Below are 19329 nucleotides of genomic sequence, written 5' to 3'. Positions count from 1 at the left end.
GCTCCACTTTATTTTTGTATTTATTTGCGCCTGTGGAAAGACAAACATTGTCTTGCGTCGTTTGGTTCAGCAGTGGAGATCTATACTTAAAGCAACAGTTAACATAAAAATTTACATTTGTCAAACAAAAAGAAGTATATAATAGGGCTGCACAATGATTTTTCTGATAAAAATGGCAATTACAATTTTTCATGGCAAAAACAAAAATGTTTAACTTGTTTGCTGTGCTTGTTTGTAGGGCTGCACATAATACTGCCAAAAGTTTTGGGACGCCTGCCTTTACATGCAAATTAACTTTAATAACATCCCATTCTTAATCCGTAGGGTTTACTATGGAGTTGGTCCACCCTTTGCAGTTACAACAGCTTTAACTCTTCTGGGAAGGCTTTCCGCAAGGTTTAAGAGAGTGTTTATGAGAATTTTTGACCATTCTTCTAGAAGCGCATTTGTGAGATCAGGCACTGATGTTGGACGAGAAGGCCTGGTTCGCAGTCTCCGCTCTAATTCATCCCAAAGGTGTTCTATCAGGTTGAGGTCAGGACTCTGTGAAGGCCAGTCAAGATCTCCCACACCAAACCCACTCATCCATGTCTTTATGGACCTTGCTTTTTGCATGATTGGTGCGCAGTCATGTTGGAACAGGAAGGGGCCATCCCCAAACTGTTCCCACAAAGTTGGGAGCATGAAATTGTCCAAAATGTCTTGGTATGCTGAAGCATTAAGGGTTAATGCTTCTAATTTCACTGGAAGCCAAGCCCAACCCCTGAAAAACAACCCCCCACCATAATCCCCCCTCCACCAAACTCTACACTCGGCACAGTACCGTTCTCCTGGCAACTGCCAAACCCAGACTCGTCCATCAGATTGCCAGACAGAGAATGCATGCCCTGACCCCGATTATTTAAGGAAAAATAAATACTTTTATTTTACAGTACAACTTCAAAATTACAATACTATTATTCATCGCAGTCTTTATTGAAAATCTTTTTTTAAACAGACTATCAAGTTTATTTTGATGAAAAATATCAGGGAGCCCTTAAAGCTTCTGTTTATGAGTCGGTTTATAAGCATTTCTCATTACAAGTTAAGTAAGATAGTTGCCGCTTATTATATTCCTAAATGCATGTTATAATCAACACAGTTGTGGAAATTAGTTTGTGTGAGGCTACATTAACTGTGAACAGAGCCACTGCTCAGATGCTGATCATGAGCTGCTCATGTGAACACAGTTCTGCTCTTCACTCTGAAACATGCAGAGCATTACAGCTTTTGTGATTGGACAATCGCACTAAGCCATATCGCAATTTGTTTTATTTTGATACTTTTATTTTGTTACTTTTAAACTGTGCACTTGGGGAGGCATCATTTTATGTAAACTGCTGCAGGAGGATTTTCCTTTTTAAAAATGAATAGTATACACGTTTGGAAAGACAAGAGGGTGAGTATATCATTTTTGGGCAAACTGTTCCTTTAAGACGACATTTGTCTCTTGAAAGAAACTTTGGGCTAGGTTCAGGCGACAGGCCGGTTTAAAGCTGGTGGGAGCTGACAGCAGCGCTACTTCCTGCGGCCTGGCACTCCACCCCCCTCCATCTCCAGACTCTCATGGTTCTCCGTGTCACGCCGGGCCTGCCACATAGGCTCCCTTCTTAGCTTCTGCTTTCCCCCCTCCATTTCTCCTGTCTGCTCGCTGTTTGTCCACTTCCCAATTTTCCCCCAAAACAGCTGACAAGGGTCTTATAACCCAAAGCCAAGACCTCTCGTGCCATGCATATAGCTAGTCTCCCCTCTTCCCTCCTCAGACCTTCTGTCTGCTGTAATTACCCATGGCACCTTGGCTCTGGGGGCCTGGCGCAGGTGACATCAATTGTAAAAATATTGAGAAAAGGTAGAGAGGGTCCCTGTTTGAGACAGCCTGCTGTCATAGATGCCGCTTTTCCTGCCGGCCACTGCAAGGCAGCAAGTAGTATATAGCAAATGTGACTGGTCTAAGCCTGTCATAATTTCAGCTATTCTTCTGTTTAAAACGTTAATATTGTACTGTATATATTGTACAATATATAAAATATAGACTTCAGATCAGTTAGGATTAAAATCATCCCATACATCTGCCTATACGGTATGTCTATTGAAAATACACTTTCCTAGATCTCAGACTGATGGACAATTTTTTGTTTTATTTATTTTTTCCCGGGTTCACAAAAGCAAATATGGCAATATCCAAACCATGTCTGGCTAATATTGAAAAATATATTTGGTGTCATTATATAAAACTTTTTACAAAGTGTCTCAATTAAAGTGTTCGTGCATCATGATCAGGTGTTTCTTAAAGGCATAGTTTACCCAAAAATGAGAATTAATTTACTCATGCTGAATCAGTATTTATTTTTCAGCAGAGCACATTTTCATTTCTATACAATGAAAGTCAGTGTTGGTTTGAACCCTTTCATTGTATGGACAAAAACATCGATGCCAGAAATGTCATTTGTGTGTAAACTATTCCTTTAAGAGCATTGGTGATGCTCAAATTAAACAAACAATAAATAAATAAACTACAATATATGAGCAGGTTATATTTGCACTGCATTACGATTACACAGAAAGCCCATTAATTATCACCAATCCGAACACAATGCCCAATTTCCACTGACAGTGTCTTGGAGGTGAACTGCATCTTTTAGTGTCATGGCTATTCTATTAAAGCATTTTCATGGCACAGCCAAAGGTGAGTTTTAGTAAAGAGTTACAGTGTCAGAGCCGATGCATTAAGCAAATAGAATAGGCAATAAGTCAAGATAAATAAAAATGGTGCGATAAAGGCAGAGGAATAAAAAAGAGGCGAAGGACGAAGATGAGGGCTTGTGTTATCTAACGCTGCAGTACAGTATCGTAAAAATAACAAATGGAGAGTGTCAGCTCGCCCAAATCTAAGAGGGAGAAAAAATATTTCATATGTCAGCTCCGTTCACCTTTTAATGGACTATTCTCAAGCAGCATGATTTTGACAAAGCACTGAGCTTTCCTCTACATCACTTGAGAGGTGCAGGTCAGCCTTTGTGAAATAGATCTGTCCTTGGTGGGGGGTTGAGAAGCACACAGCTGACCTCGCATGAAAGTACCACCGCCATGGCCGTGACATAAAAACAGCGCTTTGCATTGCACAGACAAAAGAGCATGATAAATGTGGTTGGCATGAAAGCCTCTCATAGAGTCTAACACTTCACAACCATCTCTTCTGCAGAGCTTCTGGTAGCAATCGAGTGTACGTTTGTTTAGATGCCTGTCATCCGAGACATAAAATGTATGCATACCGCATTCTCACACTTTTTTGTCTAAATAACACTACCTTTGTGGTTTCGGGCATCTTTGGATCCTCGTGGCAGCGGGGTATACAGCGTGGTGGTGGATTCGGGCTTCAGACCACTGGCGGCATCCTTAAAAAAAAAAAAAGAAAGAAAAAAAAAGAGTTTGAACATACATAAATTCACCATGCTCAGTTTACACACCTGCGAACATTTATAATGTCCCAGACGATTCATTATCCAACACCGACAGGAGAAATGCTGGTTATTGATTTCTGTATGCAATGATTCTAATTGAGTTAAATGAAAAGAACTCATTTGTCACAAGCAATCTGGAATATTTTCCCAGACTGATGACACAAAAGGGAGAGAGAATGGAAAGGCACGGCGGGGTGAGAGACAACGAAAGAATGCGGGTGAGATTTCACTGCCATGACTGATTGTCTAAATGCCATAAATTTTATCAGCGCAGAGGAGAGGAAATGTTAGGAGCGGCGTTCTTATTTTATCAGGGTGCAGGACGAGGGCAACTTTCATTATTTTGCAGGGAGAGGAGTGAAAGGTGAGGACGGGGCCCTGGCTTTGATTACCTGTCCCCTGCCTGTTTAAGAGTGGGGGCCACCAGGGGAAGGGCCCCAGCCACCATTCAGCCATGAAGAGCCCCACGGGTCAGGCCCGGGTCAGCCTGCCACTCACTCACACGTGCTGTTGTGTGTTGACAATCCAACAGGTGGCATGAAATTACTGCTCTCCAAAGGCCAGACCTGAGTTTAAGTAAACTCATCTCTCACTGGCGGACCTTAAAAATACAAATATATTCACATAAAGGCCACCGCTTAGACAGAACAGGAGAAGAGCTGGAGAGAATACAGATCGCCTGGGTGCTTCTGGTAGGTCACAAGTGTTGTTTTCTACCTCCTTTGTCTTCTTTCAAGGACTAAAACACAGTACATCATGATGTGTTGATATCTGATGCCTTTGTGAAAATATTCGGCTTTTCTGCAGGCAGGAATTCTCAGAGCATTTAATCATTGTGAGGGCCAATATGACAAATAAACAGAGTCGAGGTGGCCTATTTTATTTTTCATTCTTTGAAAACACTTAGTGCTGAGAATGTATTATGAATATACTGCTTAAAGGTTTGGGGTCGGTTAGAAGTCTCTCAAGGATGCATTTATTTGATCAACAATACATTTAAATAGTAGTATTTTGAAATATTACTAGTTAAAATCAATTAAAATGTTGAATATTATTTAAATGTAATTTATTCCTGTGATCTGTGATTTTCAGCATCCAGTCTTCAGAGTCACATGAACCTTCAGAAATATTTCTAATATGCTGATTTACTGCAACAAAAAAAAAATATATATATATTTGTGTGGAAACTGTGAAATATTATTTTCAGGATTCTTTTGATAGAAAGTTCAAAAGAACATCATTTATTTGAAAATATCTTTTTTGATAATGGAAATATTAAGTGTTTATATCATGTATGATATGCAAAAACTGAAAAATATTAAATATAGCAACAATTACAATAAGACACCCATGTTTAACAAATAATATCAATTGAAAACATTCTTCCAAAGGTTAACTATGTGAAGGATGTTTACATTCGCCCAGCAACAGAAAATGGAGTACATATTTTTCTCTTTAAAATTTATTGCAGTTTTTTCCTCATTGTTATCATATGACTAATTCTCGCCCTAATTACACGAATCCAGCGGGGTGCGGTTGCGTCAGGGTTTCCGAGTATGTCAGCAGTTTCCTTGTTACAATTTCAATCTCCTCTGGCCATTTGGCTTTAATATCCTAAAGCAGCATTTGTAGTGTCAGCTTCAGTCCTCCCTGACTAATTTCCTCTGGACCTGACAGATCAGAGGCCTTCCCCACCAAACAGCCCTGTCCCGGCCACAAAGCCGCTCGTAATCCTGCTGCTTGTCTACAATTAATCTTCCCAGTTGCCACATTATTAACACCACCACCCACAGACAGGGGCCGGCTATGCCCCACCGGACACAGAGCACCCCCCCCCTCCGGCCCAGCGGCCAGGCACGTCAATCACATGCCGTGCGCAAAAGTCGCCTGCTGTCAACATCAGAGATACCCCCTCTCTCCTAACCATCCCACCCCTCCCGGGCCAAGTCCGCTGATCAAACACCCCCAGTACTGGAAGAAGATTAATCAGAGCCCTCCCTCCACTTCCTCCCCTCCCATCCACTCCTCTCTTTCTCTTTATTCAATGAGCCATCCTCGAGATGAGAAAGAAGGCCTGGCTCATAATGGGAATCCCGGCGAAAAAAAAAAAAAAAGTTAAAGGAAAACTCTGTTTGAATGCCAGCTGTTATCTGGGCCTTTCTTGGTTAAAAAAAAAAGGCAGGCGGACAAGAGCCTTGCTTTGATCGGCATCCTTAAGATTTTACACAAACATAATCACAAGCCAAGGGGTCACCCCGGGCCCTTTGAATTCATTCAGTCTGGGAGCTTTGAGCACGCACAGGCAGTTAAGAGCGTCTCCTTCCACAAAGCACTTTGTTTTTAGTTGCTTTTAAAAGATATGCATCACCATCAACTAAATAGCAACTTGTGTGCTCAGATCTGCCCGTCTAAAATGAATGATAAATACAGTGGCCCTAAAAAAGTATTTGGACAGTTAAAAATGTCTAAATGTTATTGCATCAAATCAAGTGCCATTTGCAAACAAACTAAAAAATAAAAAAATAACTCCCTAACATATTTCCGAGCCATGTCAGAATTACTTTAAACCAACTGGTGTCGTAGTGATTTTTAGTGTGACCTGGCTGTTCAACCACAGAATTACTAACACAACCAGAAAGTATCTGAAAAATGAGTAATTCATTTTGGAATGACATTCATACATTTTAAGTGCAGTTTAAGAGTTAAAAAACCCAAACGGCCATAAGGCAGTGACTGAAATGGACATATTGCACATATTTCTGAAGGTTGCTCGGGTTGAGACTCATTTATGAGGCAGAACGTTGACAGAGAGAGTGAGCACGCAATCCGGAGTCTAGAAGAAGTATCTATTGGCGACAGAAGACCTCTTCACTCATCCCACTGCTCAGATGTACATCTACAGTATCGTGGCCGAAATCTGACAGCCCTGATTCAGAGAAATCTGGTGCATATGGTGCAGTAACTTTTGGACACATTTTCCAATCATAAGCTTTTATGCATTCTTCCTTTCTTTGATTAGTTCTTTCTTTTGTTGGTTCTCTTTCTCACCACCCACTCGCTCTCTCATTACTTCCTGCACTGGTCAGATGGGGGCGCTGCAGCGTCAGGTTTGCATAGGCGTCTCATCTCAGCACGCCGAGCTCTTGTTCTCCAGGCCCTGGGCATATGCTGCCTGCTCACATCATTATTGTCTTTATACACTGAGTAATCACTACACTTTATGATAATGCAGCAGAAATTTACAAGCTGGAGAAAGAAAAAAGTCTCTAATAATGGCATTAACAGAGAAAGCCACAGCAGCTCTCAGCCCAACAGGGGCTCTGCACTCAAAGGGAGGACTGCTTGCTGAAAATGTCACAGTGAAATATGACTCGTCTCCTGGATTATACATCATACTCATGCTCCCTCTTCTTTTCGCATGTCCTTTTTTCTCCCCCGCAAATAAATGACAAAAAAATCCAGCCATTTGTGATTATCAACTCCAAACAAATCTCCACCCCAGAGAGTGGGAAGAGGTGAACGGGTGGCTAAGAAGCAGTTAACGCTATGATTTGGTTTGGTGCGAACCCTCAAAGCTGGAGATATCCCTCGCCGAAACGTCAAGAGTTGAGTCTAGCGCAACTCGCAGCACATCTCATCCTTACGATGCCCTGATCAGGGCAACTATCTAATTACCAGCGCAGCAAAAGAGATATACAGAGATAGAGTGAGACAGAAAGAGGGAGAGAGAAAGAGAGGCAAAGATCAGTGTAAACACCAGTGCTTTTTATCTCCTTATATATCTGGACAAGTAGACAAAGTGCTAAAACGAAATAAATGTGGCCTGACAGCCACTTCAAAGAGTTCAGCCAGGGGCTTACTGCTACTTAAGGCACAGGAATGTTGTTGCTAAGCATCAGCCTACAACCTATCAGGCCCAACAGAAGGGCCTGCTTTCCCTTTAAGAGCGAGCGAGAGAAAGAAAGAGAGTGGAAATTCGACAGTAACGGGAGGCTTGGGATTCAAGGAGATTTTGTAGCTTAAAGCAATTGTTAGAAGAAACAAGCTTTCTGTTTTGTTTTCTCTTGACACCATTTCAGCTTTTTGTGCTTGCAAAAGACATGTAGTAAAATGTTTTTTGATATGTTTTCTCTCTGGGTCTGTAACAAGAAAAAAAAATGTTTTCGGCGGGTATGAAACTTTCCTTGTCTTTTGTGCAAGACTTTTTTTCCCTTCTTCTGATGAGCCCAAGATCTGAGGGAAAACAAACATCTTTGTGTTTATTTAAGTCAATGAACTGTCGGTCTGATATTGATTTTCTATTTTTACTCATTAAGTTCATTTAAACATGATATGCTTTGTGTAAAAAGACTTAAATCGTATATGGGTCAGACCTGTCAATTATATTTGAAGCACGGACTGTGATTATACGCAGTATAAATGTCACGCTGAGAGCGGGAAAACGTTCAGTGTGCCAATCACTGAAGAAGCACTTTAATGCTTTTGACCTTCATAATTGTCTTTCAGATGCGTGGCAGTAATGTGTTTTAAATGGCTGTAGTGCGCATAAAACTCTATTAATTCTGTTTTCTTAGGTAATGACTAAGGAGAAAAGGCTGGATGTAATGGCGCCTGCCCTCCAAGGGTTTTAAAGTCTTTTCTGTGGTGTGATCACAGTGTGAGCTGCATTGAGCAAGTATTTAATGATTTACAAGTTCTACTTCAATGCACTTGTGCTACGTAAATGTATCATATGATCAGTGATCACAAGTGAAACAGCTTTTGCCTCAAGCATATACCTACATTTTCTCCGGAGACGGGACTCTGTATAGCTCAGCTTTAAAAAGCAAAGGGTTAGGAACAGCGTGAAGTTAATCACCCATATCAACAGGCACAACACTTTACATGGCTTTACATGGGGTTGAACTTAAAAGAGCCAACTTGCTCCTAAAAAAACATGTATTATCAGCTGCTTTATCAAGAATGACTTTGCCACGAACATAAACGTAAGGGGGGAAAAAGTTGAACTAACTTTACTACAGTCAAAACTAAAAGCTGCAGGGTGTTTCTCAATCGTGCCACTTTGTGACAATTCAAATGTAAATGTATTCATATAATATGGAAGGCATTTGTAGGCTGATTCACTTGAAGAAAAAAATGAATTTCTCACTTTCCCAAAAAACGACAAAATATAAAACATTATATATACATGTTACATACAAATATATATACAAAATAAATATTCAAGTGCTATTTTTCAGATATATTTTTGTTGTTGTTGCTGGAATTGATATTAAACTCATTTATTTATTTATTTTGACCAAATTAAATGTTGAGAAATGATACACTTTGGCTTCTAATTTTATTGACAGCTGTTTTTGTCTATAGATGTAAATGCCATTAGCCCATACTCACTGCGACGAGCCCCTGGATTATTAGAAAAATGATGTCAATTATTCCGCTTATACTACGGTTACCACATCTCAAAACATTGTTCATATTCATATCCCACGCTTCCGCTGCTAATTCCAAAACATCATTTTAGAGCTAGTAACGGAGGCTTCAGCCACTGATAGCAGACTAATGCAGTTATTAGAGAGAGAGAATGAACGAGAGAGTCTGCATCTCTCTCAACAGTGTTCGGCAGCAGTGTCTCTACTAATAGCTATACGTTTGTAATAAGTGCGTGTCCGTTTGAGTGGAAAGAGAGTATGTGCTTTCTGTACATAATAAAATGTGATTTTGACACAAAAACAAGGAAATAATTTTTAGTTGTTTACTATATTTCTTTGATTGGTCAGTGTCGTTGTGGGGTTTGGTTCTTTTGCTGTTGTAGGCTATAAGGACCTTTGAAATGACTACAGTATTAACCACATTAAGTGTTCTGGAACTGTAATGTGGTAAAAACCTGCCTGGAACTACTTTAGCTGTGCGTTTCGCTAAAAATAATTGCACACCTTAGAACTTTCGTAAACCAATTAGATTCAAGCATTCAACAGCCCCGTAGTATAACTAAATATAACTGTTAGTAGATGATTAATTAAAGTTGGATAAAGCAGCTGGAGAAATTAATTGAATCATTTCTGCATTTTACTTCCAATTCTGCATTTGCTCTACATACATTTTCTTCTCAGTTCCCCATGCATATGTATCTCCTCTCTATATCTTTCCATTTCACAGACACTCTCTCTCAAAGGTATGACACACGGTGGCTCTTTATGTTGCGCTTAGGAGCTGTATCTAATGTCAGGGATGTTTTCAAGTGTGTGGAATGTTAAATTATTGAGGATTCTGTGAGTAGGACTGTCAAACCGGGTTGTCTGGGACGTTTCCTACGCAATTAGACGCTCCAAGACATTTGAAGAGTACCCACAGAGCAGACCTGCAGAAAGTGACATGCGAACTTAAAGGAAATTAGCTTCTTACATGAGTGAAATGTGAAGGTTACTTAGCAATGCTTAAGCTAGAAGAACGGCTCTGTGAAGTGCGTCTTTGACTCAGCCCTGATGTGAAGACAGCCATTTTCTTTACTTCCAGCGCACCCCAGTCAGAGAAGATCACAGAGGGAGTGAAAACTAATTTTGACTTGGGGCATATGGGAGAAAAAAAACCCTGAGATGTGTCTAAATAATGAGATCTCTTGATGTTTGCAGGAGAGATAAAGGGTGAGGCTGTTGACTAGTTTGCAAGTGCTGTTTCAGCCTACAGCGTATAAGGCAGAACAAATAAATGTTACAGTATGATGATAATCGATTAGTTACGTGGGCAGCAGGATGATGCTATTGTACAAACACTCACATTGTTTTAAACAAAACGCTTTTCAGACTCGGCCGCTTTATATGATGAACAGATTTACTTTAGGCTTTTATTTATATTTAAACATTGATCAGCGAACATAAACAGAAGCTCAACCGAACCTGCTTGACGCCGAGAACAAGCCTCATTGGTTCTCGCCCGTCAAGCGAACATGCTTGAGCGTCCGTTTACCATGTCCGATGTGTGAGTTGACGGGGTATGCGATATTGACAAAGAAAGAAATCTCGATATTTTCTGGGATTTTCTCGATAACGATAATTACACAAAATTTGGCTGAGTGTGTTATTGTGCTGGTACTTTGGCAGGTTTAGGACTGCCATGGTCAGCTGACTCCCAAAGCTTATGATATTCTTCATATTCTGTATGGTGGTCAGTTCACAGAAGTGACAGAAATCATCTTTACCTTGATACATTTATTTTTTTACATCTTTGTGTTAATTTCATAAATTTAATAAAAATAGGGCTGTTACCAATCAAATTAAATAAGTATCAACAAAATCAATCTTTGCAGTGCAGAAGAAACACAGAAGCTGCATCTGAAGTGGCATTGGTAACACTTTAGAATAATGGTCATTATTGGTTAATGGTTACATTAGTTAACTACATTAGTTAACATTAATAAAGATTAATAAACGCTTTATAAGTGCAGTTCCTTATTAGTTAATGTTAATTTCAACATTTACTATTGCCTTATTAAAATCTTGTTAACATTAGTTAATGCAGTGTGAACTAACATGAACAAACCATGAACAGCTGGATTTATATTAACTAACGTTAACAAAGATGAACAAATACAGTAACAAATGTACTGCTCATGGTTAGTTCATGTTAATACATTAACTAATGTTAACTAATGACCATTATTCTAAAGTGTTCCCGTGGCATTTAGATCATTTACACAGACTGTTTACAGTTTGATTATTTACACAGCTCAGAAGTGGCAAATTAATAACCTGCAGTTATGCATAATGTTTTGATGTTTAAAACATAAAATGTTGAATAATATTGATATTTGAAATTTTTTAAAACATGAAAAGATACTTTAACTGTGAAATTAGTAGTAGGTGGCAGCAAGTCACGTTTAACGAGTGAGTCATTGAGATTCAAACAATTCATTCAAACAGCTGATTCATTCAAGGAACGAAGCATTTGAATATCTTAATCTACAACCCCAAATCAGAAAAAGTTGGGACAGTACGGAAAACGCAAAAAAAAAAAAAAAGAAGTGATTTCTAAATTTACTTTGACTTGTATTTCATTGCAGACAATATGAACATGTTTTGTCTGGTCAACTTCATGTCATTTGTAAATATGCATCCTTTCCTGTCATTCAGACCTGCAACACATTTCAAAAAAAGTTGGGACAGTAAAGCATTTACCACTTTGTAATATAGCCATTCCTTTTCACAACACTTAAAAGACGATGAAGTGTTTCAGGTGTAATTTTATCCCATTCTTCCTGCAAACAAGTCTTAAGGTGGGCAACAGTACGGGGTCTTCGTTGTCGCATTTTGAAGCGCACATTCTCTATTGGAGACAGGTCGGGACTGCAGGCAGGCCAGTCAAGTACCCGTACCCTCTTCCTCCGCAGCCAGGACTTTGTAATGTGTGCAGAATGTGGTTTTGCATTGTTCTTGTTGAAATATGCATGGACGTCCCTGGAAAAGATGTCTTCTTGAAGGCAGCATATTATGCTCCAAAATCTCTATGTACTTTTCAGCATTAATGGTGCCTTCACAGAAGTGCAAGTTACCTTTGCCAAGGGCACTGACACAACCCCATACCATGACAGACCCTGGCTTTTGGACTTGTTGCTGGTAACAGTCTGGATGATCCTTTTCTTTTTTGGTCCGGAGCACACGGCATCCATTCCTCCCAAAAAATACCTCAAATACTGATTCATCTGACCACAGTACACGTTTCCACTGTGTGATGGTCCATCCCAGATGCCTCTGAGCCCAGAGAAGTCGACGGCGCTTCTGGACACTGTTAACATAGGGCTTCCTTTTGACACAGTACAGTTTTAACTAGCATTTGTGGATGTAACGACGTTTTGTTGTCAGGGCTTAAAAACGGAAAAAAATATCAATCGGTTCACTCCGAGCAGAATCGATATTTTAACGTTTCCGTTTTTGCGTTCCTCATTAAACATTACTGTTCCGAAAACGGTTTGATTTGATAAAATAACGGTTAATAACGTTATTTTAATTTAGCCTATATACTTTAAACAAATATGTATAAATAAAGACTTATTTTCACTCAATAATAATATAACGCATGATAATTAAACTTGAATATTTATTTCATAACATTTTTAAAACCACAACAGAAATACATGCATTAATTACAAAGCATAAACAGCGGGACAAATATTGACCTGTTTTAATGGAGCGGAAAGTGGCCCTCTATATGCCTATTCTTTTCAGAAGAGTGATAACATTCTTTGTACATAACTTTTTTTTCAATACGACTTGTTTTAAAAATTGCATGAATAAAGAATAAATAAACTGGATAACCATTGCTCTTTTAATGCACCGTCAACTGGTATTTTCAAAGCAAACACTGCGCAACACGTCCTTGCATCACATAATCAAATTCAGTTAGCTAATAAAGCTTGATCATTTAATGCAATATAACATACCATTTAATACGAAGCATCAACCGTCTATATAGAAAACATTGAGCTGTATTGGCAATCTGAAAGACTATAGGAAAAATGTGCGATAGATCCTAGTAACCTACTTGGATAGGCTTAAACGAAATCCACAAACTAGCCTAAATCAGACTATTTGAGCTTAAAGTCCATTCTACTTATTTAAACGTACGAAAAGAATGTCCTCCAATACCTGCGCTTTCATTGTAGACCTCAGTGGGGAAAGAAATGTACTTGAGGCATGTAAATGCGTGCTCTACACTTACTTACCGTTACCGGTAGATTCATAGATGACTGGTGCGCGGGCATTTCACTGACGCTTGATCCGTCAACGGCACATGCTGTCCTACTCTATTCATTATTGGTCACTGCCAAATTAAAATATTAAAGAGAACGATAAAATAACGTTATTAAACGGTTATTCGTCATTTCAAATTAACGTTTCTGTTCAGAACGATTCAAATTGATTTTGATTTCGTTTTCGTTTTTGTTCCTCTTAAAATTTCATTCGTTTCCGGTTTTCGTTTTCGTTCCTTGAACCGGTTCAGAGCCCTGATTGTGGTACTTGACAAAGGTTTGCCAAAGTAGTCCTGAGCCCATGTGGTGATATCGCTTATAGATGAATGACGATTCTTGATGCAGTGCCGCCTGAGGGATCGGAGATCACGGTTGTTCAGCTTAGGCTTGCGCCCTTGTCCTTTACGCACTGAAATTCCTCCAGATTCCTTGAATCTTTTAATTATGTTATGCACTGTTGAATGTGAAATATCCAAATCTCTTCCTATCTTTCTTTGAGGAACATTGTTTTTAAACATTTCAATAATTTTCTCACGTATTTGTTGGCAAACTGGCGATCCTCGGCCCATCTTTGCTCCTAAAGGATTAGACCTTTCTTGGATGCTGCTTTTGTACCAAATCATAATTACAATCACCTGTTGACATCACCTGTTTCAAATCACATCATTATTTAACCATTTTACCTCATTGTTCCTGTCCCAACTTTTTTTGAAATGTGTTGCAGGTCTGAATGACAGGAAAGGATGCATGTTTACAAATGACATGAAGTTGACCAGACAAAACATGAAACATTTTGTGTTCATATTGTCTGCAATGAAATACAAGTCAAAGTAAATTTAGAAATCACTTCTTTTTTTTTTATTTGCGTTTTCCATACTGTCCCAACTTTTTCTGATTTGGGGTTGTATATTAGTCATTGAATCATTGATTCAATTGATTCGTTCAAAAAGCTGATTCATTCAGTATGAAAACTGTGTTTTGCTCAGAGACGCAGATACAGTGCTGTGTCTTTGTTTTGAACTATTTTTCGGTGGCGAAATAGAGCAAAAACAGGCAATATGGAAGTCTAAACTGTAAGTCACTTAATATTAACTTCTTGTTTAGTAAACTTGCATAAAATTAATATCACATTTGAAAAACTGCAATCTTTGTGTGATATCTTTTTAACTATATTATATGATCTAAACATAGCACGCAGTGAAAGTGTGTACTTTAATGCGCACCCGCACTAGTCTAATCAACAAAACTACATCACGTAGTGTGTGCGTGCACTCTCTGGATGTGTGAGGGATATACTCGATAATGTCAGATCGCACATCGTTAAAACAACAATTACGATATTATCGCAGACGATATATATCACACACCCCTAGTGAGTTGATGAATGTTTTTATGTGAATAAAAGCCTAAATTCAGTCTGTTCATCATATAAAGTGTTTGAGTCTCTTCAGAAAAAATTGGACCAAACTGCTTAATTCATATGGATTAGTTTTACGATCACTTTATGAACTTTTTGAAGTGTCAAAGTGGTAGATGCGTAGCTGTCAATGGAGGTATAGAAAGCGAAAAGATCTTCTTTTGTGTTCCGAAGATTAACGAACAATTTACGGGTTTGGAACGACATGAGCGTGAATAATTATTGACAAAATTTTCCCTTTAATAAAAACAAACCCAATATGTCAACATCCATCTCATTACATGTTGTCATATTAAAGGATGCACTACAATATACAATTAGTGATTGCAAGAGCAAGACTAGCAAAGCTCTTCCTTCGGCGCGGTTTTAAAAGCTGTGAGGGGAAGATAGCAGGAGGCCTTTTTCTCCCAGCATCCTCCCCTCCCCGGGAGAAGGACTTATGAAGGTGAGTGCCTCCCTGACAGGCGCGAAAATAAAGGAGACAAACCCTGGATAAAAATTAAATAAAAAGTAGCTGTCTTAAACAGTAATTGCACTGCTTTGCTGAGCAGGCTTTCAGATATATAAACTTGATTTACTATCGGCTCACAACTACAAATCAGAAGGTCTGAGAAACACTTGTGCTATGAAATTGTTTAATCTCATCAAGTTCTGCTTTCACAGCAAGCTATAAATCACAAACTCTTTGTTATCATAGACCTCCATGAGCGCCTCTCAGGCAGGCAATGGATCGTGGGTATATATAATCTTGACTGCACAAACAGCGGGGTCGTCAGTGGCTGAAATACTTTCATATTAGCTGCGCCGCAGCTGCTGGAACACGAGGCAGTGATGGATATCTCATTTCTAACTCTCTGCATCTATTTCCAACAAATTATTACTGCATAAATTTCTTGTCAACAGAAACGGCCAATTAATTAAGTTAAAAATGGACTCATGATCGCATCTACAAACCAAATAGAAGAGCAGGGGCAATTTTCCAGTAAGTGGATTTACCGGCGGGTCAGTTTAATGAATGATTTTAAACTTCGTCATAAACTTCCAGACAGGCCAATATCTACACAGAAGCCTCGGCACAGGCCAGGTGCTGACAGATTTACATAAAGCATATTTATGCATGGGGCCCGCGGTTGATGGCTGAGGTAGAAATAAAGTTTATTAGGGCTCCGAGAACGCGGTCAACCTCGCATTCTCCATCATCAGCAAAATGGGAGATAGCTGCGGAACACCTTGACTTTTCTTAAGGAAATATACACATTTAACAGGCCATCGAGATGAATAATTCATACTTATTCACAGCACATTTGTTTTTTTGTGTGCGTGTGTTTTTTTTTCTTTCTTGCTCAGGTCATTAATCAGAGAGGGAATCCTGCAACAATGATGAGCCTGGAGATTTATATGTATTTTAGCTTCTTTACAGATAAATCAAGCCTTGCAATTATGGTGGGAGAGGCCCAGCTGTGACCCCATGTCAAACTAATGACACTTAGAAATTTAAATCTTGTCTTTTCTCCCCTGACTTCACCCTAATCATAGTTAAAGAGAGACGCTTCTCCTATGGAGGAAGACGAACATAAAAGCCAGTTTTATGTTTTAGCATTGAAATGATGCTGCATCTGACCTGCGGGGCATCTGCATGCCAAATAACTCACTGAAATAACCTCGGTGTAATCTAACAAAAATAACAACATAAATGAAACTCAGAGCATCAATTTAAACAATAACAATGGTGAAATTAAGAGGTCGGAGTGCATTGAGCGTGCTATCACAACATTCCTTGAGCATGCAAGGTAGCGTTAGCAACAAAGACTTGGCATAGTGGAATGTTTACAGCAAAAATCTCAACATAATTGAAGGTAAAAGACCAAAAATACTTGCATAACAGTTAGTTCATACCATACAAGTGAACTTACGATGAAAGAATTATGTAAACATCATGATATCGCAACATTCTTTGTACATTTAAAGTGGTGTTAGCAACAAAATCTTAGCGTAATGGAATGTTAACAACAAAAAATCTTAGCAAAATAGAAGGTTGTAAAATATTTAAATGAAAGTGAACACACTGAATAGAGAAATACATAAACATGGTGAAGTTAAAAGCTCAGACTGTGCACAACGCATGCTATCACAACCTTCTTTACGCATGAAAAGTAGCATTAGCAACAAAATCTTAAATAAGACGTCTCATAAGTCAAAAGAAAAAAATGTCTAAAACATTTTTCTAAAACCTAGTGAACCTAGAGCCTACATGGACAGCATTTTAAGGCTGTTTAAACCTTGTAAAATGCTTCTTTTAGCCATAAGAATGTAAATCTAAATTAGCATTGCATGTATTCTTCAGAGAAAGAAATAACAGCTCAGGGAAAAAATCTATTCAAGATGGGCGATAAAACAAGAGAAATGTTGACTATAAACATTTGTACAATTCATTCAATACTAAAAAGAATCACAACTATTCACAGAGCATTTATGTGTGCCTTGTTTGCTACAGCTTAGCAATATGATAATGCTCAATTGAAATCACATGCGAATAGAATCTGTCACTTATAAAGTTCTATTTCAATTAGCCTATGTAGGCGTGTAGACAGCAAGGTAGCTCACTAGGTTTTGGAACAGACCCAGAGTTCTCTCACTGGTTGAAACGCAGCTTTTGATGGCTTGTATTTGTTGCTTTAAAAGGCCATGCTCTCTAATAACACCCAGGCCTCTCAATATCCAGGCCTAATTTATTATTTATAATGCCTGCAGTCTGTCCCCTGATTAAGGCGGCACAACTTTGTTTTACTGGGCCCTGCCTTTAATCTGTCTCTCAGTGAGATAAATTAGCCAGTGCCGTGCCAGTTCCACACTCTCTTTGCTTTACTCTGTTTATCTCTGCCCATGACATGCCCACGTCAAAAGCACACATCTGTTTTAATGCACAAGACCCAGCTCTGGAGCATGTTAGCCATCCCTTTTTTCTTCTCTTCCACTGACTATTGTGTCAAACAATTCCCTCTCATGACTGAAATGATAAACTTCGCTGCTGATGTATAAATAACACACTTTTCTATCTTCCCAGATGCTCCGCTGTGGTTTTTAATGGCGGTGCGTTTGCGGCGAATAAGAGAAGGTTTCGTAAACTAGGCGGAGGCCCAGTCTCAGACCTTTCCTGTGAATGTTTTCTGTTTTCCTCTTGGCCTCCTCACTAGTGTTAAATCACAGGCTGCTGTCAAGGAGCACTAAGCTAGTATGCGTCACCGGGGAGTGCAGGAAGCACTGGGTATAATTCTGTCCATCAGCTTAATTTATTATATCGGTAGCTTTGTAATCATGTGCAATAAGTTATGGGGCCTGACACAAAGGAATTCAGTTTGAAGGCAAAAGTGTTTATCATGTTTAAAGGTCTGGTCAGACCATATCTACCGTATTTAGATGGGGAAAGAGAATAAAGACAAGTGTTTTATTTTCCTATCTGGACACTAACACAATGACTTTGTGGACATAGGGTTAGAGCAAATAAAAGAGTGAAACCCTGGGTGCCTGGCTGAGAAGAAATTAATCTTTAAATACTCATGAAAAAGATCCCAGACGGTCCCATGAAACCAGGTCTCAGTATTCAGGAGGAAAGACATGGCTAAGTTTTGCCAGTTTTTACTCAAGTTGGCCTTAAGGCGATTAAATTTTCTGCTTCATGAAATTCTTATTAACTTTTCAGGGTGTCAGCTATCAACTGATTTTTTTTTAGAAAACATCTATAACATAAACTAAATATATATTTTTTAGGAGCCTGAAACCGGTATTTTTTTAAACCAGCACCCTTGCGTTTTCATGTGTACAGCCAATCTGTATATTTTGAAAACGGTGATGTCTTTACACCACGTCCCGCACGGTAAAGCCTAGAAGGGATACAGCTACGGGCACTGGGCATGCACACATCAATATTGCGCACTTTAATTCGTGTATTTGCATTATTGTAAGGGTAGGTTTATGGTTGGCGTAGGTGTAGGTGTAGGCGTTAATAAAACAATCTGGTTAGTAGCAAATGTATTTATTGTTATTTTATCGTGAGATTTTGCCTCACTTCTGACCGTTGCTGTACCCCTTCTAGCCACAACTCTTCTTCTCTGTTTTTAATGTATTTCTGTGGCAGAATTACAGCGCCACATACAGTCTGGCATGTATACTACACCGTTTTGAGTCGGTTTCAGTGGTTTCGTGTGTACGCAGATATTTCTTGAGACGAGGGAACAAAAAGATTGGATAGGGAAAGCTCTGGCTTCGTGTGGATGAGGCCTAAGATTACTACGAAGTAAAGTACAAAAATGTCTAAAACTAAATCTGAAATAAAAAATTAATTAAAGCTAAATAGAAACTAAAAAGCAAACCAAAAACCAGAAACCAAAAACCACTAGGTCAGTGTTATATATTTTGTTCAGTTGAGTACTTAGAATATCCCAAATGTTTCCAACTATTTGTAAATCGTGAGAAATTGCTATTTTAACCAAGGAACCAGGACGTGTGAGCTATGCGTTTGAGGGAGTCGCCTGTCGGTTGCGTCATATCTGCGTTACCCTCGGTTTCCAGTTTTATTTAGCAGAAACGCTTTACTCTCACTGCAGTGTGAACAAGTGTCAAAGCAGCCGCCGAGCGAACGTCATAACTTTCTTTTCAACACACTCAGA

General features: G+C 39.0%; 1 protein-coding gene across 1 annotated transcript in view; it reads right to left on the bottom strand.

Moving 5' to 3' along the window:
• Nucleotides 1-19329, bottom strand: part of lrmda (leucine rich melanocyte differentiation associated) — a 339147-nt gene that overhangs the window by 36150 nt on the left and 283668 nt on the right. Inside the window, exon 6 of the mRNA XM_079842727.1 lies at nucleotides 3347-3434. Coding sequence (XP_079698853.1) covers nucleotides 3347-3434 — 88 coding nt within the window. The remainder of the gene's footprint in view (nucleotides 1-3346; nucleotides 3435-19329) is intronic.

This window comes from Gobio gobio (assembly GCF_949357685.1).
Source record: "Gobio gobio genome assembly, chromosome: 18".
Lineage (NCBI taxonomy): Eukaryota > Metazoa > Chordata > Actinopteri > Cypriniformes > Gobionidae > Gobio > Gobio gobio.
Note: the sequence above shows the minus strand (reverse complement) of the source record. Positions and strands in the feature narration are given on the sequence as shown.